The sequence below is a fragment of the Ahaetulla prasina genome, chromosome 1 (genome assembly GCF_028640845.1).
Source record: "Ahaetulla prasina isolate Xishuangbanna chromosome 1, ASM2864084v1, whole genome shotgun sequence".
Classification (NCBI taxonomy): Eukaryota; Metazoa; Chordata; class Lepidosauria; order Squamata; family Colubridae; genus Ahaetulla; species Ahaetulla prasina.
The window spans coordinates 246,095,616-246,122,968 of record NC_080539.1 but is presented as its reverse complement, the minus strand read 5'-3'; the positions used below and the strand labels follow the sequence as shown (position 1 = coordinate 246,122,968).

The following is a 27,353-nucleotide window of genomic DNA, read 5'->3' as shown; positions in this document are numbered from 1 at the left end:
TTTGGTTTCAGAAGAGATGATTAAAACTGAATAAAAGCTTAAAATTTCATTATATAAGGTGTCACATCAGCGGTGAAATCTGGCTGGATCTATCTGGCTTGTGCAAACCGGTAGGCTGGTGGCGGGAGGCTCCGCCCACTCTCCGGGACATCATTTTGTCCCATTTTTGACCCTCTGTGCATGTGCAGAGGAGGTGCACACAAGCATAGTGAGCACACACACACGCTCACATTTCGAACCGGTAGTGAAGGTAAGTGCGTTTCACCGCTGTGTCGCATGTTCAGAATAATTTAAAGTATCGCAGAGCTTTCTGATTGTAGAAGGAAATCTCTCTAAAATAATTGAAATATTAGTTCCCCAATCTTCTCTGGAAAAATGTAGATTGAGGAGCTGAAATAGAAATTGCCTGAGCTAGATAAGCTTTGTCAAGATCCTTTTCATTTCAGACAAAATGCCCCATATAAAAAGGCTACTATGAATGTATACAAATTTATCATGTATAATGTATAATGACTCATCACTCTGCTACATACAGTTTCACTAATGATTTCTTCAATCCTATTTGGTTCTTACCCGTTTTTGGCTGCATTGGACGATGAGGAAAGTCTCTATACTATGCTCCTTGAGGTAAGCATTGCGTTCCCCTCCAAAGCCCATCTCCACTTCATAATCACCATTCAGATAGTTTAGCGTAGCTTTTGTTATGTGGATTCGCCTTGATCGCAGACAAAAGACAATCAAATTGTAATATCCATTTGTTAGTAAAAGGAATCAAGTAGTAAACATTTTAGAATGGGTAAGATTGCACTGCATACATACATAAACACACTGCACAGGACAAAAGGCCCAATACGCGCAATTTAAAAGAAAACATCTATTTGTGTTGGTGAAGTCTTCTTCATGGAAAAACACCAATTTTGTCTCTCTTTCCTAAGACAGATACTTGAATGTGAAAACATAGCACAAATCTATGTTTCATGGAATATTTCTCCAGTCAAAGGAACTGCCTGAATTGCTGGTTTTCAAAGGGCAAGTCATAGAAATGTGTTTTTCAGTCTCCTTAATTTAGTAAGCAGGAGATTTAGAAATGAGAAAGCACTGTGTGGTTCTAGCAATTCTTTGGAGTGGACTTACACTATTTGTATATAGTCAAGTGCTCTGCTCTGATACATGGACAGATGGAAATATCTGCACTAATCTGCATTCTGACCGAGAGCTCTTACCCTGCTTTGCCACCAGCTTCCATATGATTGGCTAACGTGACATCATTTGACCACACATCAAACTGCCATTTCCTGAGGCCTAAGACTCCGCAGTGAACTCTCCCGCTGTGGATTCCAACTCGCATATTCACATTGACGCCCGTCACTTCTCGTACTAATCTGAGGAAAGACGTAGGGATAAAGAGAGACCATTCCTAGACAAACAAAACTAAAGGAATGTAAGCATTTATAATAGGTCATTTTGCCTAAATATTCTTAAAGACTGCAATTCAGCTGAATCAGACAGGAAAAAAAAACGGCAGGCCAGCTAGACAAGCAGGCTGGAGGTGTTCTCCGAAGATGAAGTCAGTGAGCTTTCAATTGGCAGAGTCCACAGTTCACAGAAGTGGCAAAGACAAAGCAAAAAACATACACTACCCTCTGGTTTCCATTTCAAAGCCAGCCATAACTTGCCTATTCTAATGAACTTTAATAGCCATGCTGCAAAGACAGAAGAGAAAGCGATTATAGAGCTTATTTTCTCATACTACCCCGGCATCAAACTTCCCACGGATGAAACACAATACATAGGTGAAACAACTGCTTCAGTGTTCTATATCTGGGGTTCTGTTATAGTCAACCAACAGTTATTTCTTCTTTAGTTGTTCCAACAGGGTCCAGTGTTAAAGAGTTTATAAGGTTGCTCTCAAAATTATGTGTATTCTTTGTGGAATTTTGATTTTGAGAACAAACATTTATTAGGAGGAACACAACAATTAGAAAGCAGATTATATCTCTGGATTAGGGAGAAATCTGCTAAGATTACTCTTGCCCTTGGAAGACCTTAAATGATTAGTTAAAATGTTGCTATGGCTGCTGATTATTGTATTGGCCAGGATTAGTATTGTTGTACAGCCTGCGGTTTAACAGTCCTTTTCAAAGGACAAAACAGATCTCATAGAGCAGATTCTTTCTCAGATCAAGTATGCAATTTTGTGACCATAAACTGTATCCGTAAATTCTCTCCAGGTCCTGCCACCTTCTTGAAAAATGAAATTTATTATAGAGAAGATCATTACAGACCACTGTAATGTTCCAATTCTTAAACCACAAATGGAAAACTTGTAGCCCCCAGAAATTTCAGACACATACACATATTTTTAAGGTTTTTTTTTTATTAAAGGCACCTTCCCCTGGAAAAAAAGAACCCTTGAAAAAAAATCCTTAACTTCAAAAAGATTCTGTGATCATGTCTTAAACATTTCTTACATAAGAATTTTATGCAATATACTGACTAATACAGATCTTCGTACACATTCAATAAAGGCGAGTTCTCTTGGTGACTTTGACTATTTCAAACATAATGAGGACATTAGAGGATAGCACCAGCTTCCTCAGATCCTAACAATCCATCAGTTATCTCTGCAAATGCATAACTAAGATGCACAAGTCCTTGTAATGATAGAATTAAAGGAACTTATGGCATCTATCTTTTGTCCTTCTAAGTTCACAGAGAAGGTGAAAAGACAAACACATAAGGTAAGAATTCACAGTAAATCCCTCAAACACAGCTTAGACCTTCCCTTTCACAACTGCACAATTTAATACATACACTGGTGTCCGCTGGCTTAATTGTTAGCTTCATGCGTTGGACAGAGGATCATTACTCATTACTGCATTATTAACAGAACAGTGGCACTTATATAATTTTGCAGATAATTTCTTAGTGGCCTAGTGGCTGCAGCCAATCACAGCTATACACTGGTTTCTCCTGTGTGCTCGCAATCCCCAGGACATGGATGTAAAAAGGAAATCTATGGATGAACTCTATGGGGAAAAGGAAGTCTAATTTGAAAAGAAGATCTATGGAATCTATGGGTGCTCCTTGCTTATCTGCATGAGATAGACTATTGTTATTTTTGTTATTATTAATTTATCTCAGACCTTTTGCACGAACGAAAATAAAAGTACTAGGAATAAGTAGAAAACTCAGGGAAAGTAATTATGGCCACTTGCTGGAAACATGTGCAACTAAGTAAAATAATGCCCTTAAGAAGGGATTCTTTGGAAACAATTTACAGCGATTATAGCAAATTAATCCCATTTAACTTCTTGAATGTTATTAAAAAATGTGCTTTGTAGATGTAGCTAATGAGATGATTTTTTTAAAAAAGCGACAAATCTTCAAGAAATATCAAATGTGTTGCCAGGTTATTTAGTTGTACTCCAAACACTACAGGAAATCTGGAAGGCTCCTGGGTCACATAGAAAACAATAGAGTGATATAAAAATTATATGGAGAAAGTTATACCTTTGGCAATATTTCAGACTTTTTATGAAATTAAAGATCTGCTAGGTACTGTATACATCACTATAATTTTGAAAGGTGACAAAGACCTTTTGTACATTTAGAATCTGTGTTAGATGTTTGACACTAAGATTTGCAGAGTTATACTGGAAAGACTACAAGTCATCCTAAACAGTCAGTCTCATGAAAAAGCATTGTGCCTCAGTCAATACAAGACTTAAGGTTTCTGTAATAGCTTTGCATGCTAATAAATACGAACCAGTTGGGCTGGCCTCACTCTATGCAGAAGAGCTTTGATTTGATTCAAATCTAATTTTTGGTTCAAATTTGGATTTATTGTAATTCATCTGTTTATGTAATTAATAATAGGTACATCTGGCTAGTAATTAAAATATATCAAATATGTCCTCTAATTTTAATTTTATGCTGGAACTCTTGGCATGTCTAATAAAACAAACTGGTGAAATCCAGGGAGTCTTAAATTTAAACATAAGATATTATATGAAAATGACATTCTTTTCAATGTTGATTAAGAAAACTTTTATTTCAATCTGAAAGTATTATTCTGGGTAAATAGTAACTCGGAATAAATGAAATATTATCCCAGTCAGCAACACATTTCTGAGCAAATAGTTGTTGTTTATTGTCCAGAATCTGTTACTGTATATACCTGGAGATGGTTGTCTCCTGGAAAATATTCTGTTTAAGGCATAAGAATATTTCAATAGTATTACTCAGATGAATGAGGATATTAAAAGATAGATGAATATCTAATGGTTTGTGGGGAAGTATTAATATTTTAAAATTAATTTTGTACCCAAATTGATATATTAATACAGAAATGCCTACTTTCCATTTAAATATTTTAAATATATTAATAAATGAATGACCATTTCTTCCTGGAATTAAAAAATTCTGTTCAAGTACAGCTCCCTTATGATTAGGGTTTTAATTTTCTAGTTTTAAATAATGCCAAGAAGCATACTTGTTAACCACAATCAAGTCCTGGAGTAAAAATGATATTATTTATTTATAACTGTGAGCTCAGCTTCAGAGTTACTATTGAGCACCCATATGATTCTGGAAGGTTCTTGGTACTAATCATAGCGGGAATTTGGTTACTTTTCAATAGTCAAGTTCATTTAACTCGACAAAAAAATTTAAATTTAAAAAAATGATCTTTTTTTCTTGTGAGGATATAATACTCTGAAGCAATTCTTAATTTAAAAAGCTGATAATTTTTTTTCCTCAAAAAAATGAACCAAATCTGAATCATCTTTTACTAACAGTATCTTTAAAATGTGAGGTTTTACAAAAAGAATATAATTTACCCAATGCAATATAATGACAATATACAATGGATGAAATGCTTAAGGTTCATCATTAATAGGTTCTCACAAAGCAGCTTTCTAACATCTCATCCTAAATTCTGTTCCTTTGATGTGTATGTGATGTCATGGAATATATAGAAAAGGGGCAGGGTTTGTGTCACAATGCTGCCTCCGTCATCCAATTATGTCCCCTGTGGATTGTTGCTTGTTTTTGAAAATGTTGTCTGGCCTTAAAACAATATCTTGGCCTGCCACACAATCCAAATGTCTAAATGGAGTTTAGTGAGATAGTTAGTAAAGTATGCGGCATTTGCAAAGATTTGCACTATGTTTACAACTACAGTTGGAAATAGGTGTGGAGGAGTACTCCATTCTCTGTTTACAAATTGTCCCTTATCAGCTTTCAAAAAACCTGGTTCCTGCTTTGTGTGGGATGAAAATTATTTAACAATCTTTACCTCATTTCTAAATCTGGAGTGAGAGACTTTCTGTTCTCACTACCTCCTCCGTCTTCCCTGATGAAGAGAGACTGCTTCTCAGTCAAATGAAAGTAATAAAGATTAAAAAGCTGAACTGTGAGGCATTATAATTGCTGGACCGTTCAGGAAGCTCTTCTGATAAATTCTGTGGGTGTGGCTTGGTGGGCGTGGCATGGCTTGGTAGGCGTGGCAGAGGAAGGATACTATAAAATCTCCATTCCCTCCCCACACCAGGAGAAGAATACTGTAAAATCTCCATTCCCTCCCCACTCCAGGGGAAGGTTATTGCAAAATCCCCATTTCCTCCCGATAAACTGGGACTCAGGAGGCAGAGAATAGATGGGGGTGGGGCCGGCCAGAATTTTTACTACCGGTTCTCCGAACTACTCAAAACGTCCGCTACTGGTTCTCGAGAACTGGTCAGAACCTGCTGAAACTCACCTTTGTATCAGAGTATAGGTAGCCCTCCACTTACAACTATTCGTTTAGTGGCTGAATTTACAATGGCAGTGCAAAAAGGAACTTATCATTGATTTTAACACTTACGACCACTGCAGAATCCTCATGGTCATATGATCAAAATTTGGGTGCTTGGCAGCTGGAACAGATTTGACAGTTATTCTGTCCTGGGGTCATGTGATTACCATTTATAACTTTCCCAGCTGGCTTCTGACAGATTTGCATAATGACTACATATTTCATTTAAAAACTGTAGTTATTTGCTTAACAACTGTAGCAAAATAGGCCGTAAAATGCAACTGATTTTTTGGCTCAACTGTGGTCATAAATTGAGGATTACCTGTAGAGGGGAAATGTGGATATTGATGTGGAGCAAGGTTTCAATCTTAGTGTCATCCAGGTTCAGATTGGGCCTCCGAATAATATCCATTTTGTCATCAATGTAACATTTTGAAGAAATGAATATGAGGCAAGTTCATGATTATTACTGATACTAGGATTTATTTTTTATATGTCTTGTCTTTCCTCTAAAGAACCCATAAGCAGTCACTCCTGATTTTTATTTTTAATATAATAACCTTTGGAAGTAGGCCAGGCTGAGTTCCAAGTTATCCACTAAGATCCATGTTTAAATGAGGTTTCTACAGCATCAGTCCATCACTTTAATTGCTACGTCACATGACTATAAGTTATGGAAAATGGTGCCAGCACATATTTGCATAGTTACTGAATCAGCGTTCCAACTGAGGGTATTATTAAACATTGGTCTATATCTAATCTCTCCAATCTGAGGCCTTATCATGTGGCACCACTGCAACACCTAGAATTCCTAGCAGACATTGGCATTGCTGACTGGGAATTTCAGAAACCTAAGTTTTAAAGCATTGGAATACTTATTTGATATATGATCATTACTCCACCTTGGGGTGTGTATACTTACGAAATGGCTTCTATCATATCCATTCCCATTTCAACACAGCAGTGTGCATGATCTGCTCTGGCTTCAGGTAATCCAGATACACAGTAATAGCAATCCCCTAAGATTTTTATACGTAAACAATGATTCTCCTGCAAAACAGAGAGGGAAAAAATGTAGTTTTATTTCACTATCAAGGATGTTGACAGGCTGCCTTTAAAGGCAATGGACAATTTGCAATAGACTAAAATAGGACACCACCATAACTGAGGAAGCAAAGGATGAACCCTACTTACAGCAGCAAGCTTATCAAATCTGGCAAAGAGTTCGTTCAGCGTCATGACCAACTCCTGAGCAGTACACTGGGAAGCGAGACTGGTAAAACCCTCAATGTCTGCGAAGAGGATGCTGTGGGAGAGAGAGAGGGAAAAAGAAGAGGAGAGGCAGACATAGTTCAATAAAAGATACTCTTCAACTCGTTTTAATAGATTCTCCTTTATCTCTAAAAGTGCAGATAGTTCAGGAGGGGTGTTTGTAATGAATATGAGCAACCTGGTCAAGGCATGCTTTACATCTGCTGCAAACTCTGTATGTGAAAATGTCTCATGATAGGCAACAATTAGCAGGCACATGATTGATAGATAATGGAAGGCAGTTTGTCTGCTCTTTGCTGTATAATTTCCAGCCTAGAACAGAGCATGGGTGTTCAGATTTTTCTAGATGGCCTTTCTTAGCTTTGGAATGCATTTAAGTGCATTCTCCAAAACAATTTGTTAGGCAAGAGCACAAAATTAAATTGCTGTGTTTTTTATAATATATATTTTATACACACATACACGCACACACACACACAAACTCATAATTATTTTTGCCTTCTGTCACATTAACAGTTACAATTAGTTAGCAATTCTGGAGGTTTCTCAATATTGCACTTTAAATTCTGACTGTAGAGATACATAATATATATAGTATACAGCTTCAAGGCAAATCTTTACATATTCTAAGAACTTACAATTCTCATACTTTAAGAATTATATTCAAATTCTTCAATTTATATGAAATATACTGTATACCTTCATATATAATATAACATTATCCTCGTATACCATTCATGGATAAGTAAAGTAAAAGTAAAGGAGTCCCTGAGGATTTTATTTTGCTAGTTGTTGCCAACTCTAGGGGGCAGTGCTCATCTCTGAGCTAGTGCTGTCCAAAGACACTTCTATGGTCATGTGGCCAGCATGACATCATGGGGCACTGTTACCTTCCCACCAAAGTGGCACCTGTTTACCTACTCACATGTACAAGCTTTCAAACTGCAGGATTGGCAGGAGCTAGGCTGAGGATGGGAGCTCACCCTGCTATGTGGCGCTCAGGCTTCGAACCTGGGTTTCCGACTTTTTAACTAACAAACCCAGTGCCCTTACCACTGAGCTATCACACCACTCTTCATGGATAAGCTGCCCCTCAAAATTATAACCAAAATACCATGAACAATACACCCATGGATAAGCTGATCTGCAATTTTCAGCATATTTTGGTTAAAAGTGCAAAGGTCTGCTTGTCCATAGATGGATTTATGTGCAGGTACTTTAAAAATGAATTATTGGATACACTAGTGCCATGATGGCGAACCTATGGCACGCATGCCAGAGGTGGCACACGGAGCCATATTGGTGGGCACACCAGCTCAGCTCCGGCGTGCATGTGCTGATTTTCGGCCCTTCTGGGTTCACCTGAAGTTTGGAAACACACTGTTTCCGGCCTCTGGAGGGCCTCTGTGGGGGTTGGGGAAGGCCCGTTTTTCACCCTCCCTAGGCTCTAGAGGCTTTTTAGGAGCCTGGGGAGAGTGAAAACAGCCTTCCCCAATCCCCCGGAGGCCAGAAATGGCCCATTGGCCGACTTCCAGTGGGACTGGAAGGCCCGTTTTTCACTCTCCCCAGGATCCAGAGCCTTTCTAGGAGCCTGGGGAGGGCAACAAATGGGCCTACCATGCCCACCGTGCCATCAAGTGCCAAAAGCGGGGAAGCAAGGGGGTGCTGTGTGCACATGCGGCAGGACACATAGAATTATGGGTGTGGGCACATGCGCACGTGACCCCCCCACACTGCCCCCAGTTTTGGCACTCGATGGCAAAAAGGTTAGCCATCACTGCACTAGTGGATAAGTGCATTTGCTAATAAGCCGAACCCAATGATTCAGCTACCATCTGAACTTATGATAGTGCTGAATAAGTAGTAGTTATGAGTGACTCTTGCACTTATGCCAGTTGCAGTACCCCTGCTCAGTACCTGGATTTCAATTACAATATCATAGTGTGACCTGCTCACTTAATGACCAACAGTGATTTGCTCAACAGCAGCAGCAAGAATTCCAAAATTTCCATTATTATGCAGCGTTGGCAGGTAACATTACACTTTACAAGTGCATTGCTTAGTAACAGAAATTCCAGTCCCTATTAATATCATTGATGACTACCTGTACAGATAGTCTTCGTTTAACAATGCCTTGGATAAGCAATAATTTGCAAATGTGATAGTAATAAATGATAATAAAAGATAATTTTCTGATTATGTGTGCATCTATGGTAACAAAAGCCTTCAGTATGGAATTGATTATCATCTGGTCAGTTTCAAGCAAAAAAAGAACAGGTCAGGCATAGGACACTGTTTGAAAGATTATCTAATTGAGGCAGCAGGAATCAGTGATCTTTGCAGAGTCTTTCTCTCTCTTTCTCTTTCATGTGTTTCTTAGCAGCCATTTGGCTTAACATCTAAAATCATTTGTTAGGCAAGAACACAAAATTAAATTGATTTCTGTTTTCATTTCTGTTTTCATTTTGTATGTATGTATGTATATAGCAGCAGATATTTCTCTCTCTGGTCGCAAAGAAAAAAATATCTGCTGTGAACTCTGCATGGTGTCAGGAAGGGCATCCAGCCAGTAAGCACTCAGCTCCTGTATAATATACATATATATATTACAAACTAGGCCATATTATTATAGAACATAACAATTTCAATGCTTTTATCCATCTCTCTCTCTCTCATCTTTCTATATTACTGGCGAACATACTTAATACCCATCTCTTATTTTCCTCATAACATCAACACCATCGAATGACTGGCCCAAAGGACTAGACTAGACTAGACTATCCCAACTCATCTTCAACATTTTTTCAGAATAAGAAATATAATTTTGGTCTGCAATAACACACGAGTTTTATTAATAATTATGTTAATTGTTTATTAACAATTATGTTGCAGCCTATGTGATCCAAAAACATTCTCTGAAATAAGAATATTTGAAGCTGACACTTTTGTTTATTATATATATATCAATTTCACAATTTATATTTGTCTATATTTTATTTTTATTTTTTAAAAAAACTTCATACAGCCCAGAAAGTATAGTTACCAAGATTGATACTTGTGGACACATAGAGAATTTCAGCACTATATAAACATAATTTTTTGGGGGGTGGATGGGTAATAATTCATTTTTTACACATTAATGAAATACAAAATTACTGTACATAGTATTTATACGTACGTATAAATAGATGAAACCACCATCCAGCAGAAAGTTAAGGTAGATGGCTACTACAGCAACATAATATATTTGATATTTAATTTAATAACATTAACTCAAATATTACGTACAGATACAATAATCTGGATAATATTGAGGGTCAGAACATAAAATTCACCCACTTTCCATTTGTGACTCACCTAACTGCCCACCACTGGATGCTTCAATACCCTTTCCACTTATCACTTGAGTCTGCAGTGTGAAGTAATACTTAAACTTCAATTCAAGGTTAATGGATAAAAAAATTCCACTCATTCTTTTCAAAATAGTGATTATTTCTAGCGAAGTAATTCTCTGAAGGCTATGGGTAGAGTTTATCCACAGAGCAACAGCAATGTAATTTCTCCTGTCCTTGAGATGGGAAGAAAATATACTGATATGTAAAACACTGTCCCAAAGCCTGTTTTTATTGCATTGCAGCAACAAATCCGGGGGTACCATCAGAACAGAGACTGGTAAACTCCTTTCTCTTCTTATGCAACATCACATATTGACAGGAAAATCAACCATTTACACTAGTCTTAATACATAGTAGGGCAGATTTTTAGACGGAGCAACCATTTTTATTTGTAGACATTTCTTCTTAATGATTCACAACATCATGGGTAGAAGTCAGGTCACTTGGGGACCTGACCAGTTGCCTTTTTAGAAGAACCCGGGAGAGCCAAAGCGATTAAAAATTAAAAATTAAAAAAAGGGATTTCTGCAGAGCACAATCATTCAGCAGTAGAATTCTTAAAATACGGTAGCTATCAATCTTATACATGAGGACTAGACACATTTTCAAAGTGCATAATTATCAGTTATACTAGTATGTGGCTATCAGTTATTTATTTATTTGTATCCTGCCTTTATTATATTTACAAATAACTCATGATGCCGAATATATCCAATACACCTTTTTCCTCCTACTTTCTCCACAACAGCAACCCTCTGAGGTGAACTGAGCTAAGAGCGAGTGACTGCCCCAACATCACCCAGCTGGCTTTCATGTCTAAGGTCAGTCTTGAACTTACAGTCTCTTGCTTTCTAGCCTGGTACTTTAACCATTAGACCAAACTGATTATACTTGTATGTTCAGAACTGTTGGGGGAAATGAGAAGATATTACTACCCCATGCCTCACTTGTGGGCTTCCCAGGTATTTGATTGGCTTTAGCCTGATCTACCCAAGTTTGGCATTCTCACATGGGTAATGGTTTCTCAATTCCTATCTGGCTGATCTCATTTTTTGCCAGAACAACACATTGGAAGAAAACTGACTTCCTACTCTGTCAGTTCTGAGAAATAAGATATTAGCTCTTAAATAAGTTCACCATCTAAAAGTCTGATTCTATCAAATCCCACTGTGTTTCCCTGAAAATAAGACATGTCCAGATAATAAGCCCAGTCAGGCTTTCCAGCGCATGCAATAATATAAGCCACCCCTGCAAAATAAGCCCCCCCACCAACTACTTACATGCATGGGCAGCCAGTCCCACCATTTCCTCTGGTTGCTTGCTGCGCAACCAAAATGAGTTCAGGAGGCGAGGCCGGAGGGGGGGGAAAGGGGGGACATGCCCTCCCCTCCCTGTTCTTCACTCTGACCAAGCAGCCCAACACGACCCACTCCACCCCAATGGCAACAGCAGCCTGGTTGCTTCCCTTCTCTGCCGTCTCTTTATCGAGAGGGGGGGCAGGGGGGGCGGGGGAGAAGCAAGATGCATGGAGCAAGACGTGGTTCCCCTTACCGTCTCAATCAAACTTCTCGGACTCGTGATAAGGTTTTCTTTTACTGCATGTTTCCCTGGACACAACGGTGAGGAAAGTGACAGAGCTTGAAAGGTAACACTTACGTCCCACTTCTTGCCTGCCCAACCTGCCACCCTCAAATTGCATCCCTAAAGGGGGTGGGTGGCTAAGCAAAGGGGCAGGAGCCCTGCCATGCCCAGAGAGGGCAGGGGAGAAGAGACGGTAAGGGAAGCCACATCTCGCTCCACGCATCTTGCTTCTCACCCGCCCCACCTGCCACCCCTCTTGATAAAGAGATGGTGGGGAAGGGAAGCAGCTGTTGCCACTGGCATGGGGTGGGACATGTTGGGCCACTCGACCGGCATGAAGAACAGGGCGGTGAGGCGACGGCAGCAACGGGACATCCAGTCCTACACTCGCCACCTCCTGCACCCCCAAAATAATAAGACCCCCCTGATAATAAGACCAAGCCCTTATTTGGGGGGGGGGGTCAAAAGAAAATAAGACTCTGACTTATTTTTGGGGAAACACCGTATTGAAACCAGATTTTGCCAAACGCCGTCTGTCCCATTCAAGTATAACGTAACTGAAATACTGTGCAAAGGCGCAAAGGAACAACATCACTTTAAGGAAAGAAAGAGTGCCACAGAGCAAATAATTCCAACTAAATAACTGGCCTAGTTTCCCCAATAATACCCTGAACAAAAATAGAAACCAATTGACATACTAAAGCTAAGAGCTTTATTTAAAGTGCCGGGGAACACTGCCGATTCAGCCTTAGTTAAAAGCAGCTGAGTATTGTAGAAGCACCTTACAACTTTCTTATCCCTAGCCCTGACAGGAATAGCGTCAGCAGTTTCTGCTCTCCTTTTTTAAAACCCGTGCAGCAGAAAACTGGAGAAAAAAGAGAGAGACTTTTAAACAAAGCAGGGACTTCCAGATTGGGTGGTCTGAATCTCGGAAGAGCTGTAGATGTAAAATCAAACAAATAAACAAAAGCAAGAATAGGACCTTAGGCTCTCAACGTTAAAGGAATGGGGGGCGGGGGCAGCAGGCAGAAGACAAAAATAGGCAACATATTCCCACACCTTTATTTTCCATTTTTCCTCAACAATTGGTTAACAGAATTCAGTTATGACTTTGCATTAGGGTTTCATAATAAGGACTTGTATTACACAGATCATTTGTATCAGGAAGAAGGAGAATGATGAATGCAGAGGCTCAAAAGCTCAGCTAATGATCCAAGATGGTCCTCATAATTAAGATACAAGGGAAAATGGGCGTTGGCTTACCTGAACGCCCCTTCTTGGAGAAGTGGAAACGCCGGTCAGGCTGGGGTTTCCCTCGTACTAGCCAATTAGGACCGAGACTGCTCATTTTCTTTTGGCCCCGCCTCCTCTGCCTTCCAGCTTTTCAGCGAGGATGCTGTAGCAGTCTGATGTGTCTACCTGAAACGATAAAGAATTAGTAGCCACCCCACCCCGACACCCCTTGAGCCGGTAGGAATAACCCCAGGGTGGGGCTCACTGGTGTTCCCACTTCTCCAAGAAGGGGCATTCAGGTAAGCCAACGCCCATTCTCCCAGTCAGTAGGAACGCCGGTCAGGCTGGGGAGATACGAAAGTTGATGTCCTCATCGGGTGGGAAACTGCTGGCTCTCCAAGGATTGGTCTGACAGGATTTGTTGAAGAACATGCCATCCATAAGCCGTGTCAGCTGACGCGTACGCATCTCATTTATAATGTCTTATGAATGGTGTCAGGGATGACCAGGTGGCCGCAGTACAAATCTCCTGAATCGAAGCATGTGTGTTGCATGCCGCCGAAATTGCTGCGCTTCGGGTAGAATGAGCTGATATACGCCCTGGAATGGGCAATGACTGGTGTTGGTATGCTTCCGCAATCGTAGCACGGATCCATCTGCTCAACGTGCGAGAGTTTATCTTTAGGCCCAATAAGGCTGGTAAGTATGAAATGAACAAGGACTCTGACTTCCGAAAGGACTCTGTGCGAGAAATGTATATCTTTAACGCCCTACGGACGTCAAGTGTGTGCCATAATTTCTCCTGTCTGTGTACTGGAGATGGACAGAAGTCCGGAAGTACTAGTTCCTGTGATCGGTGAAAGATCGTATTTACTTTGGTCATGAAAGTAGGATCCAGTCTGAGAATCACTCTATTGGAGTGGAACACAAATAGGTCTTTTCTGACCGAGAGAGCTGCAAGCTCAGAAACTCTGCGTGCCAACGTAATTGCTACTAGAAATGAGACTTTGAATGATAAGAAACGTAGGCCGACATCTCTCAGAGGTTCAAATGGCAGCTTGGTCAGAGCTGTCAGAACCACATTGAGCCTCCATGTCGGAAAACGGTGGACCGTTGGCAGTCTCAGATTTGAAGCACCTCTTAGAAAAATGCGGATTACAGGATCTTTGGCTGCCGCTGTAAATGCTCCTCCAGCCATAACGGAGGAGAGTGCCGCCACTTGTCTTCGCAAGGTGTTAGGCGCCAAGCCTTTTTTGAATCCGCTTTGCAGAAATCGTAAGATGCGGAAAACGGACGCTTCAGTAGGTACCACTGAATTGTCCCCGCACCAGGTGCAGAAGGATCGCCAAGTGTTCTCGTAAATACGAGAGATAGACGGTCGGCGGGAAGCCTGAAGAATTTCAATCACATCATCAGGGAGGTTCGATGCCCTGAGGAATCCCCGCTCAACCTCCAGACAGTGAGCTGGAACCATTGTGGGTCTGGATGATTGAGGGGACCCTGAGTGAGAACCACTTTGTTGGCTGGAATTCTCCAAGGTGGTGCCACTGACAAGGAAAGAAGGTCCGTGTACCAAGGCCTCTTCGGCCAGTGAGGCGCCACCATAATGACCTCCGCTCTGTATTCCAGAACTCTGGAGATGACCCTTGGGATCAGGGATAGAGGGGGGAATGCATACAGTAGGCCTTGCGGTCAAGGGCACCTCAACGCATCTACTCCCTCCACTCCAGGAGACGAGTACCGGGAGAAAAACCTCGGAACCTGAGGGTTGAGGGTTGAGGCAAATAGGTCGACCGATGGCCGGCCGAATCTGGTTACAAGTCGTTGGAATAAGGAGGGATGTAGAGACCACTCCGTCGGGTCTATCGTGTTGCGGCTGAGTAAGTCCGCATGGATATTGTTGATTCCAGATATATGGGCCGCTGACAGGGAAACTAGGCTGGATTCCGCCCAGGTGCCGAGACGTAGGGTCTCGCGCATCAGAGAAATTGAGTGAGTACCGCCCAACTTGTTGACATGTGCTTTTGCAGTCATATTGTCTGTCAGAATTAATACATCCTGGACTGTGACTAAGTTGCTGAAGCTGCGTAGAGCCAAGTAAATGGCCCTGAATTCTAGCAGGTTGATGTTTAACTGGCATTCGTGATCGGTCCATTGGCCTTGGGCCATGTGAGGACCCAGATGGGCACCCCAACCTGTTTGAGCCAGATCAGCGATGTGCGGTCAAAGAAAGATGAAGACATGGCGGCCCGGGCCACCCAAGCAGCTGCTTGATGGTTTTTGATAAGGATCCTCTCGGCCCTCTTGTCCTCTGGTTTCAGAGATTCCTCCGGTGGGCCCGCAACAGGAGTTGTAGAAGTCAACGCAACAATAGGAGCGTCTACCGAGGGGACCTGAAGAGCCGACTCCAAGTTCGAGGCTACTCCATAAAGTCTTTAATCCTGACCATTAGGAAGGGGCCCCGATCCCGGGGCTGACCATTGTTGTTGTGCGACATCTATAAATAACGTGGGTGCTGGAACTTTTTCAGTCTCCAAGGCCTGCTCTACAAAAAAACAACAACCGCTGATTGGGTTAGAGGAAGCCATGGCATCCTGTGAAGGCCGGGAGCCCCCCACCTTGGTGGTTTGTAGTGCTTTATGTAAAAGTGATCTAAACATATGTGGGTTGAAAAGACCCACGAATGAGGGTTGATCTGGTTCCAGATCTTCGTCATCAGATAGAGCCTCCTCCCTGTGTGACTCTTCCTCAGACCAAGACCCCTGGGCGTCTAAGTCCTGCTCCTGATAAAGCCTGTTTTCAGTTGCTGTTAAAATAGGTGGCCTCTGAGGTCCTAGGGACCCTGATGGAGCACTGACAGTGGCACTGGGGTGAAGACACTGAGAGACGCTTTGTTTAATCACCTCAGAAATCATATGGCCAAAAGCTTCTGGAATCAGAAAATTTGGAGATTGTGCCAAGGTTTGAGAAGGAAGCATGCCTGGAGGAGGACAACCTGGGACAGTCGTTTGAGAAGAATAAACTGGAGGAAGAGCATGACCTGAGGCCAATTGACCAATAATGACCGGTTCTGGAATAGCTGGAAAAAAGGCAACCACACTGGTGGAAGATTGTTGGTCAGGCAGCAGAGGTAGGTCCCTTCTTCATGTGGGCTAAGCTCCCATAATGGAGCAGTTGCTGGCCCTGAAATCTGACAAGAGATATTGTCTCTGTTCTGGGACTGAGCCCTATCAATCACCCTCTCTATGGCCCTATGGCGATGTTCCTCCGCCTTAGAGGGCTTGCTGGCTTTGGGCTTAGCCGAAGGTGCCCTAGATTTTTTCTTGTGGCCAGAAGAAGTGCCCTCCCCAGGGCTGGATGGGTGATCCACTTTGTCATTAAGGCGATCTGGGCCCCTTGATGGGGCGTCCACCATCTTGAATTTCCTGGTTCACCCTTTCCCGCCAAAAGAAACAGTCAGTGCTACTCACGGCCCTTCTCAAATATGCAGCTGAGAAGGCTGCCTCCGAAATGCCTGGGTTAAAAAAACCTTTTTATGGCTCTCCTCACAATCACTTTGCCAGCGGCTCGAAAGAAATGCACCTCCGGCAAATGCAAGTCGCATTTGCCAGCAACTAAAACTGCACTCCAAAATGGCATAGAGAGGAGCCGCGAGCCTGTCAGCAGCAGAGCAAAGTTCTGAGTTCCGCTGCGAAAAAAGCCTTTCCAAAGGGGAAATTAAGCTTCCGGAGCGATGAGGGCGGCGCGGGATGGATCGTCACGCCTGTCTGCCGCCTCAGAAAGCTCCGATGTCTTCAGTCAAATGCCCTCCCTAAATAGGGAATTGTGGCTCGGGGGAGCTGTTTCAGCCTATCAACCCCTTAGGCACTGCCAGCCGGTGGCCCTGCACCATCTCTTGCGGCCTTCGGCGGTATCAAGCCAAGGCTTTTCTCGCCGGAAAAAACAATTAAGTCAAAAGGATCTCTTTTTTTTTTAAACGTTCAATTAGGTAATTAAGGTCTAAGCAGGGGTAGACACATCCAGTCCTCTGCTAAACCAAGACGAAAAGCTGGAAGGCAGAGGAGGTGGGGCCAAAAGAAAATGAGCAGTCTCGGTCCTAATTGGCTAGCACGAGGGAAACCCCAGCCTGACCAGCATTCCCACTGACTGGGAGAAAATATGTTCTTTATCCAGGCCTCACTTCCATTTCCAGGCCAAGCCTGAAAGGTCACCTCCAGTCACTCACTCTGGAATCTCCTCTCAAGGACAGAAGGTTGCCTTAAATGTTGCAACTGATACTGTCAGACTGCTCTTGCCAGCCAGAGTGATTTCAACAAGAAAAATGCCAAAAAGAAAAGGTCCATGACAAATGTCATCTTAACAAAGGACTCCAAGGACAGCAGGAACTCTACCTTATCTGAGGTCACCTAGGATGATGCTAGCAGAATCTTTTTTCTTACCTGGTTCAAAGAAGCAGCTCTTACTGGGTTCAACTTCCCTTTCAAGTTCCAACTGCAGCCTACACTCTTCAAAACAATTGCAAAAAGTGCTTCTATTTTATTTCAACCCTAAACCAGTGGTGAAATGCTACCTGTTCGGCCAAACAGGTAGCGATGGCGGCAGGTGGTTAGGAGAACCAGTAGAGATGGCAGCTCGAGGCTCCGTCCACCCACCCAGTCGTCGTTACTTCCTCATTTTAACCTGGAAGTAATCTGTTTTTTACCCTCTGCGCATGCGTAGAAGGATTTGTGCATGCGCAGAGGGTCTGTGCACGCATGCGTGGCACGTGTACTTCCAAACCGTTAGGGAAGGTAAGTAGATTTTACCCCTGCCCTAAACCTGCCAACTCCAAAGCCGCTCTTTTCTCTGATGGATAATATGTTATTCAGAGTGTAAGGGAGTGCATTATGAACTTGTTCTCCAGTCATTCTTGTAAGATGGTGCTGGGTACCATATGAGGCGACCCACAGAGGGCAAAATATAATCTAATTTAGTTGTAGAACTATAATGATGCCTGATATTCATAATAGCTTTTCTGAGTGTCTGAAGGGCTGATTCACACATTAAATTATTATATAAGAAAGACATGAAAAGTTTACAAGGGTAAGAAATACATATTTTGTTCTCTATGGCTGCAGAAGATATAAGATCAGAATATAAGGTTTATCTTGAGACCTTCTGAATTTGAGCCTAAGGGAATTTTATGGAACAACACAAATATTCTTTCCACTCAAAATGTCACACTGAGTTAGGATTTAATTTTGTTGGTTCCTTTGTGCAAGTATCTGCTTAGAAACAAATTATTTCAAAATATAAGCTTTTGAAAGAAATCTGCTCATATTTGATTTGATTCATTTCTTCAAGAGTAACATTTGACATTTAAAAGTCTTCAAAATTCACCAAATTCTACTGTCCTTTTTCAACTTAAACTAAGGCCATCATCATTTTGGAGCCAGGAGCCCCTTCTGAATCTTAATGATCTCAACTCTGACAAATTCTCCCTACCAACACACACCCAACAATTTTTTGCTAGCATTCATAGTTAATTTACAGGTAGAAGTGAAAGAAGAGCTTTCTTATAGCTATATCAGTGAAAGCTATAGCTCCCTTATTTCTGCAGCAGTGATCATTTTAAAAAATAAAGAAACTCTGATTGGCATGATATCAATCCTCTTGTTAACCAATCATTTCTCCGGTTCATAGCTTATCACATCCAATTCTTCAGTTCAGTCATCCCAATATTTTTTTTTGTCTTGCTACTTATTCTCTCCCACCCCAGTCTTTATTATTATTATTTTTAGGTGTATAAGAACCACTGCAATCATTGGTAGGCTTCCAATGCCATATTACTTGGTCAGAAGATCTATGTCACACAGCAAGAGACAGCATATTGATTCACCATCTGGGGAAGCTTATGTTGGTATAATAAAAAAAGACATCTCCCATTTTCCAGTATTACCACCTTTTATCTTCAAAATACTTATTTTATGTTTATTATTAATAGTCACACTTATTATTGTGACATTCATAAACTTCACAGAACATTATAGACAAGGGATATTGTGTGAAGGACAGTGGGTTTTTTTCCCCTTATGTTCAATTGTGTCTGATTCTCAGAAACTGCCTGGACAAGTCCCTGCTTTGCAATTTTTCTTGGCAAGGTTTTTCAGAAGTGGTTTGCCACTGTCTATTTTCTAGGGCTTAGAGAAAGTGACTGGTCTAAGGTCACCCAGCTGGCTTTGTGCCCAAGGCAGGGCTAGAACTCACAATCTCCCAGTTTCTAGCCTGATGCTTTAACCACTACACCAAATTGGCTCTGAGGGAGAGCAAGTGAAATTTAATTCACAGAGCTTACTTTAAAAGCTACTAGACTGCAGCAAAACCATCCAGCTCTGATGATATCATCACTTTCCTGAGGCTATCTTTATTGTGATCCAACATTTATTATTTTCTGGAACATACAGTTGTCCCTTGATTGAAGGATTTAGACATCTATCTATCTATCTATCTATCTATCTATCTATCTATCTATCTATCTATCTATCTATCTATCTATCTATTTATTTATTTATTTATTTATTTATTTATTTATTTAGCTTACTTAAAGGTCTTAAACCATTTCTTTCTATTTCTTTCTCTTTTTTCTTTTCTTTTCTCCTCTCCTCCCCTCTCCTATCCATCCATCCATCCATCCATCCATCCATCCATCCATCCATCCATCTATGCATGCCACCCATCTCCTTACAGGGCGAAAAGCTATTGGAAGCAGAATCATGGAAAAGATGAAGTCAAAATGTTCAAATATCCAAATGTCTCAACAATACATACAGAGAAGAAATTCCAACACCAGTTTCTGTAAAGAGGCATGTGTGTGGAAGATAAAGTTCAGTTTGGATATTGCTATTGGGACTAATTCTATCTTATCAAAACACATGCTTCTACTGCTTGGATGGGTTCACTCTGGCATGTCCACGGGATGTTGGAATGGCTATTGTTGATTCTTAGATCTTTTAAGTGAAAGGGTAAGTTCCAGCCAAGAGGACTGTGAGGCTACATTATAGGAATACAGTCTTCTTTGGAGAAAAGGTCCAACACTTTATGAATCTTCTTAAAATCTATATTTACAGAAGGTTTGGATTGGACCAAGACTTAACCATATTTAGAATACCGGTAGTCCTCAGTTAATGACTGCCCTATTTAGCTGTTAGTTGAGCTTACAACAGCGCTTTAAAAAGTACTTGAACTTATAAGTTGAATGGTAGTCAGTCAGTATCCTTTAAAGAGAAACTTCATTTTTCCCCCCTCCAAAGATATGTCATGCTTCTTCACAAATGACCTTTCTGCTCATAAATGCTTTCTATAAAGTCATGTGAACTCGGGAAGAAAAACTTTGGCACAAGCAATAGCTTAAAAATATTTCCTTTAATAGTAGTTGATTCCTCATCTTCTTTTAATGTACTGTACTTTTGAAGCTACTTTCAAATCTATTATAAAGACTGCTGTTAGGTGCAGGTGTCCTTTTAAGCAATTTTCTCTCAAAACTGTTCAGTGTTTTCCTCCATTCTCTAATGGGGAAATAAGGAGCAGAACCAGTGATTTCAGCGAAGACTACCAGGTAAACTATGGCCTACTATGTAAGGTCATAATTACATCTGCAACAACAGATTGCTGCTGTAGAATGACAATCATTATAAAAATGTTAAGGTTCCTTTAACTTCCCTTTTGAATCTGCCTGGAATTTTAAGTTCAGTGCTAGAGATCCTCCTTCAGGCATCTTAATCGGCAGAGTTAAGATAACTGACACCCAAAAAGGGGTGTTTTCATTGAATAGTCAAAAACATAAGGTTGTGATGTACCACCTACGTCCCCTCACCTATAATTGGATATAGCCCAGAACTCCTACACTGGTTTTGCTCTTGTTCTACTTCTGCATAGGAAGTCCTGTTAGATAGAATCAGTGGGCAGAGACACTTACACTGTGTTCGATCAAGTTTCTTCCAAAAATGCCTTTCCATACAGACATTTTAATTGTTTCATTTTGTAACTCAGAGAAGAGGTTGTGGAATTATGTCTGAGAAAAGCAAAACTGGAGCTGGACTATGGATGTCCAGAGTGGAGAATCCAATCTTTATGTAGCATTTGCTTTGGGATGTTATGTGCCAGGACCAGTGGTGGGTTTCAAATTTTTTTACTACTGGTTCTGTGGGTGTGGCATGGCTTGGTGGGCATGGCATGGTGTGGCGGGCGTGGCAGGGGAAGGATATTGTAAATCTCCATTCCCACCCCACTCCAGGGGAAGGTTACTGCAAAAATCCCCATTTCCTCCCAATCAGCTGGGAACTGGGAGGCAGAGAATAGATGGGGCGGGGCCAGTCAGAATTGTTTACTACTGATGCTCCAGAAGTGGTCAGAACCTGCTGAAACCCACATCTGGCCAGGACCCTTCATCATACAGACATGGGTTTCACAGCATTGCCACGAAAACTAAATTGCACGTATTTAGCTTGTCATTCTCTTCCCAAAGTTCAGAATTTGAAACAAATTACAATGATTTCACAGAAAGAAGAATTCACATATATTGGGACAGATATCTGGCTTTTGGAAATTTGCTCAGGATGGCACCTTTTTTCAAATTAATGAAAAGTTACTACACTAACAATTCAAAGTTTTCCTCCGAATAAAAAACTAAAACCTTTTCTTCGGCAAAAAAATAAAGTGAGCATTAAATAAATTATTAGGGTAACTGAATCTAAGCTTGGTGAGCTACTTCAACCTAAGCTTACTTAAAGTACTGAATGTTGTATTAAAAATCACATAACCTCCATTATTTGCATGGGTGACCACATATCAACAGTTTTGTTTGTACTGGATAAACTTAATTTCTGAAGAATCATTTATACCTCGCTGCAATGAAACCTACTGAAATTGGAAGTTCTTAAAAGCCCATATTTGTTCTTTGAGTTACATAAAAGCCGGTAAGAGGAGGAAGATGAAATTAGAATTTTCCACTTATATCCTTGACTGCCTCTTAGTCACCAAAAGCAATTGGTCACATGCAGATCTGCATATGTAGACTAGGTTAGGATAAGCACACTATGAGCAAGAATAGTGTGTGTGTGTGTGTGTGTATAAAGTATATATACATACTTTATATATATATACAATGTATACACACTCTCTCTCTCTCTGTGTGTGAATGTATGTATACACACACACACTCACACAAATCCTTTACTTGAGTTGTAAATTTTATCTTTGGATGGTTACGAGTTTTGTAAGAGCTATTGTTTTCTTGTTAGCACAATTATCTAAATATAATAATGATTTCATCAGTGTATATTGAAGCCTTTGCTCTGGCTTATATTTTCTTTCTCAGCTACTTTTGTTTCTAATGGCCTATGAACGACCATGTACTCACCTCCCTGCTTTTCAGCAAGATCCCCTTTTTAAAAGCAGTTGTTTGCTTCTCTGGCATCCATAAATATGATTTAAAGGCAGTGATGGTGCTGTCTAAAGACTCTGATGTTGGGGTCTAATTTGTGTATATAAAGTATATATACAGATTTTTATACATATAAAAGTCCCAAACAGTTGCCAATCTGGCATTAACCACACCAATTAGGGCAGGCTATTTCTAATTCAAAAGCGTAAACATTGATGAGCCATGCTGTGCTATTTTGACTTCAGCTGATTTCTTTTCAGACAGTTTGATGAGACTAAAACAGTAAATTCAAGCATTTCTATTTGTGTGCTGGTACAGAACTTCTTCATCTGCCTCTTTTGGAATCTGGCCAGTTAAAACCAAACATTCTAGTTTTAGCGTTTTACAAATTAAGATACTCAGATGGATAAAGGATACAATCACTGCTTGCTAAGCAAGAAAAACATCTCCTGCTTACCACCCAAGTCAAGGAGATTCAAACCCTTAAAAGTAAAACTAACTACAGTCAGGCTTTTCCTTTCTACTTCTTTCATAGAGAAATTCCTCAGCATTTCACATCCTAAATTCTCCAGATTTTGCTGGTTAAATGTATAAGATAAATAAAGTTCTATAATCCACCCAAATGTAGCTATATGAAATATGCACATCCTGCTCCTGTGTGATCTTTTACATAAAATTGATAGCAACAAAATTTTTGTTTCCCCAGTGCCCCCTGCCCTTACTCCAAGTTCTCCATGAATTAGGGAAAGAGAAAACTAGTAAATGCAATACCAATTCATTCACCTCCAAGCTATCAAAGCCAGAGATTTATGGCTCAGTGCAGTTTTAGCTTAGTAAACTGTATTGTATGAATGCAGCACTGTGATTTGGAAACCACAATTCATAGCTTAATATCATATTTGAGCAAAACTAATCAGTATTGCTCTGGTCTTCCCATGCAATTTTTCCATGCAAGAGATATCTAGGTGTTCTGAATTGACAAGATGTATCAAACAAAGAGGAACTCTTGAAACAGTTGTGCCTACTTCCTACGTTGGAATAAAAACTGTAGCCTGGGAATATGTAACTTAAAGTGCCAGGGCCACAGGCAGTCCTCCAAAGTCTTGGATGTGGCTATCCAAAGTCCTTTTAAAATTCCAACTTGTAATGTTTAATGTGGCAGAAGATGGAAAATATCAAACACATAGGAAACAATCACATTCAATATATTTCATGTGTTTATGTTTGATCCTTTATCTACTTTAGCACCAGCATGCCATTCAAAAATCACAAACAGACACTCTTAATGTTGTGCACCTTTGGGATGGGAATACAAAAACTTAGCAGAGGACATGGATGTCTCCATTTCCTTCCTTTTTATAAAATTGCTATGCTGAATTATGGTTGCATCCCACTCCTTTCCCTCTGCACATACCTGACATTGTCATGTTTCTGGATATAAATTTTATGAAACATCATATCTTCTTTTTTGGCATTAATGTCAGCTTTCATCTCCATGGCAACATGGCGAGGCAGTACAGAAAGCAGGAGACGCTCCTGTGGAATCAGACAGATAAACCAATTAAAACACCTGCTCTGGCTTCAATTTACAACGCAAACATGCCTCTCTTTGAAGATCATGCTAGCAAAATGAAACCGTTATTTTGTGATGGAAACATAGAACCAAACGTATTTCCAATAAAACCTGCCCTTATCAGGGCATCTAAGATTCTGTTCCACTTAGTCAATAAGCAAATCAGGGATGTCATAGAGAAAGGAATTTCCTCCAATTACAGTTTGGATGGCCAGCTGTCCATAGTCCCCAACTCAGCTGTAGAATTCAACTTTCTTATATTTGCGAGGTTTTGTCTATATATAGCCATAAGAAGATAGGTAACAACCAGTATTATAACAGAGAAGCAAGTCATTACTAAGGTCCACTTCATGAATTTTTTCTTTGTATGCTATAACACAGAGGTCCTCAACCCCCAGTCCATGGACTGGCACTGGGATGCAGCATGAAAGAAACCAGGCCGCGCAAACAAGAGAAGTACCATCTATGGGATGCAGGCAGCACATGAAAACACATCCCCTCCTGCCCATGGACAGACCTTTCTCCTGATGCCCAAAAGAAGGCTGCTATAATATATAGTCACCTTCAAAATTGTAGGCACTCTTCGTGAAATTTTATGCTCCAATAGGTCAGGGGTCTGCAACCTTAAACACTCAAAGAGCCATTTGGACCCGTTTTCCACAGAAAATAAAACACCAGGAGCCACAAAACCCTTCTGCCTATTTCTTGAGCGGCCACAAAACTAGCATATGTAGTTGAATTAAACGTTCTGTTTTCTTCTGAAACTTTTCTTTTCTTGGATTTATCCATGGTTGGCCTACCGAAGGTTGAAAAGCTCAATAAATCTCATGCCAGCGGGTATCACACATTGGCGGTTGTGATGCGTATTTTGAGTGACAGGGAGCAGAGGGGTGAAAGAGCCACAGGTTGCTGACCTCTGCAATAAGTGAACAAAAACTGTCACAACCTCCTCAAAGTTTAATGCAGCAAACTTCTACAAATCTGGATATTGATATTATGTATGTGCATTTGTTTACAGAATCAAAGTAAAAAATAGCAAATATGGCCGGTTCAAAAGTTTCAGCGCCCTTAAGAGTCAGCATTTCATGAGGCTCGTTTGGCAGGAATAACAGCTTTCAAAATAACAGCTTCATTTCGCCAGCTTAGAATCTTTCTGTTCTCAATTTTGAAAGCTTTTCCCACTCTCCCTTGCAAGTTGTCCCCCAATTCTCCCTTGCAAGCTAAGTATCATTCCCTGGCCTTCTTGCATGCATCTTTTCAAAAATGCACAATTCTGGGAATCGTGAAAGTCATTATCTTTCCTTTCTATAAGGACTTCATATTTGATTAGAAAGTGCATTTTGCATTGTTGCCTTATTGAAATACTCAATTTCTTTTCAATTTCAGTTTTTCTTCACTGACTGTGGGGTCTTTACCTCTGGGACACATTGATAATTTGACTCCAAACCATCACTGAAACTATTCTTCCTTCCAATATTTCTTGTGTCACTGGTTGCCAGAACACCCCACAATATAACAGAGCCCCCCCCCCAAACAACCACCTTTGAATAACTGAAAGGTTTATTGTCTTGAAATGTACCATCCTTTTTTCTCCAAATGCATTTTATATGGCTGTGGACAAACCCAATTTTATTTCATAAGTTCAAAGCATTTTTTCCAAAATACTTCAGGTTTATTAAGATTTTCTTTTGCATGCTTTAAACAATGGCTTTTCTGATGAGATAAGCGGAAAGGTTTTTCTTTTTGTCAACTCTCCTGTTCAGTTCAGTGTTTTGGAAGCAAAACTGTACTGCTGACCCATGGACAGCGTTTTCAGGGTCAACTAAACCTCACAGCAGCTTGTCTGTAGTGATTTTGCAGATCTGACCACGTTTTCCTAGTTCTCCACATTTTGCCTTGATTTCAACAGTTCTGTATGCTTAGCACTTCTTAACAGTGTTTCTCAAAACCAAAATTGCTAGTTGGAAGTGTTTAGATTTTTTTTTATAGTCTTCCCTGGCTTTGTAAAGTGAATTATTTTCAAATGCTCGGACAGTTGCTTAGAGCTTGGAACTTTACCTGACTCTGTGGTCTCTTCTCATAATCCTAAAAGCTTTAACCAAAAACTTTCTACTGTTGACCTCACCCCATTCCTAAGGGGACCATAAGGGGCGTGCATAAGCGCACAAACGTGCCTACCATTCCTGTCCTATGGTTTTTCTTTTCTTCTTCCTATATATATATATGCTTATACCTCCTTATATTTACTCATATAAGTGTTTATATACTATATAATCTTTTTGTATGATACCTACATATATTGTTGTGACAAATAAATAAATAAATAAATAAAAAAGAAGCCCATGACTGTTCAAAGCAGACAGAAAAAACACTCAGACTTGAGAGGTTAGAAGGCTCACGGTATTTGTTTACCTATGAAATTGTTCTGGCGTGGCATCTTATGCTCTATGATAGTTTGTTCCAGCTCACAAAAACTGATTGTTAAAGTTTCTGGAATTTTGCAAGCTGGTTTGAGAGCATAGATTGCCACAACAATGCTATGGTAGTAATGAAGCCGGTCGTTACTCTTTCCAGCACATTACCGTAACATGTTCACCCAACACAAGTACAAGATGGTAAGTACAACATTTTGATCGAAGGCTCACCATTTTTGTACATGCATGCCACACCAGTGCATGTGCAAGAAGAGTGAAACTTCAATTGCTACGTCATGCCCATCACCATTGCAGTTTGACACCTCTGCACCTTATGGATTCACCCAAAGTTGAATGCAAGTTTCACACTGGCCACAGATCACGGACTTTTCTAATCTGGTAGGGATATTAAAGCTTCGAGATCTATTGGGCTTTGCCCATGGAGCCTGAAAAGTCAGAGGCAGACTTTAGAAATTTTACATTTTCATTGTTAAATATATCCTTATGGTCAGTTTACCTGTTGTTGGTTTTCTCTCTGAGAATGTAGGCGAGCTTGAATGCATTCCCTTGTTTCCTGAAAGGCCTGTCTTTGGGACACTTCAGCTGGATAGTGCGTACAGACCCCTACAATGTTTGTGCAGATGAAGATGAGGATGTTGGACATCAG

At 40.6% G+C, this 27,353-nt stretch overlaps 1 protein-coding gene and 1 long non-coding RNA gene across 2 annotated transcripts in view; one reads left to right on the top strand and one right to left on the bottom strand.

Annotated features, from left to right (window-relative positions):
• ADCY5 (adenylate cyclase 5) overlaps nucleotides 1–27,353 on the bottom strand; it is a 274,415-nt gene that overhangs the window by 54,711 nt on the left and 192,351 nt on the right. Inside the window, exons 2-7 of the mRNA XM_058195248.1 lie at nucleotides 27,204–27,353; nucleotides 24,114–24,235; nucleotides 6,992–7,103; nucleotides 6,720–6,847; nucleotides 1,224–1,382; nucleotides 574–715 (exon numbers count right to left, since the gene is read on the bottom strand). Coding sequence (XP_058051231.1) covers nucleotides 574–715; nucleotides 1,224–1,382; nucleotides 6,720–6,847; nucleotides 6,992–7,103; nucleotides 24,114–24,235; nucleotides 27,204–27,353 — 813 coding nt within the window. The remainder of the gene's footprint in view (nucleotides 1–573; nucleotides 716–1,223; nucleotides 1,383–6,719; nucleotides 6,848–6,991; nucleotides 7,104–24,113; nucleotides 24,236–27,203) is intronic.
• On the top strand, nucleotides 497–27,346 carry LOC131204241 (uncharacterized). Its single transcript, XR_009156560.1, has 3 exons — nucleotides 497–627; nucleotides 11,213–11,285; nucleotides 27,234–27,346. It is a non-coding gene; the product is annotated as an uncharacterized LOC131204241 (long non-coding RNA).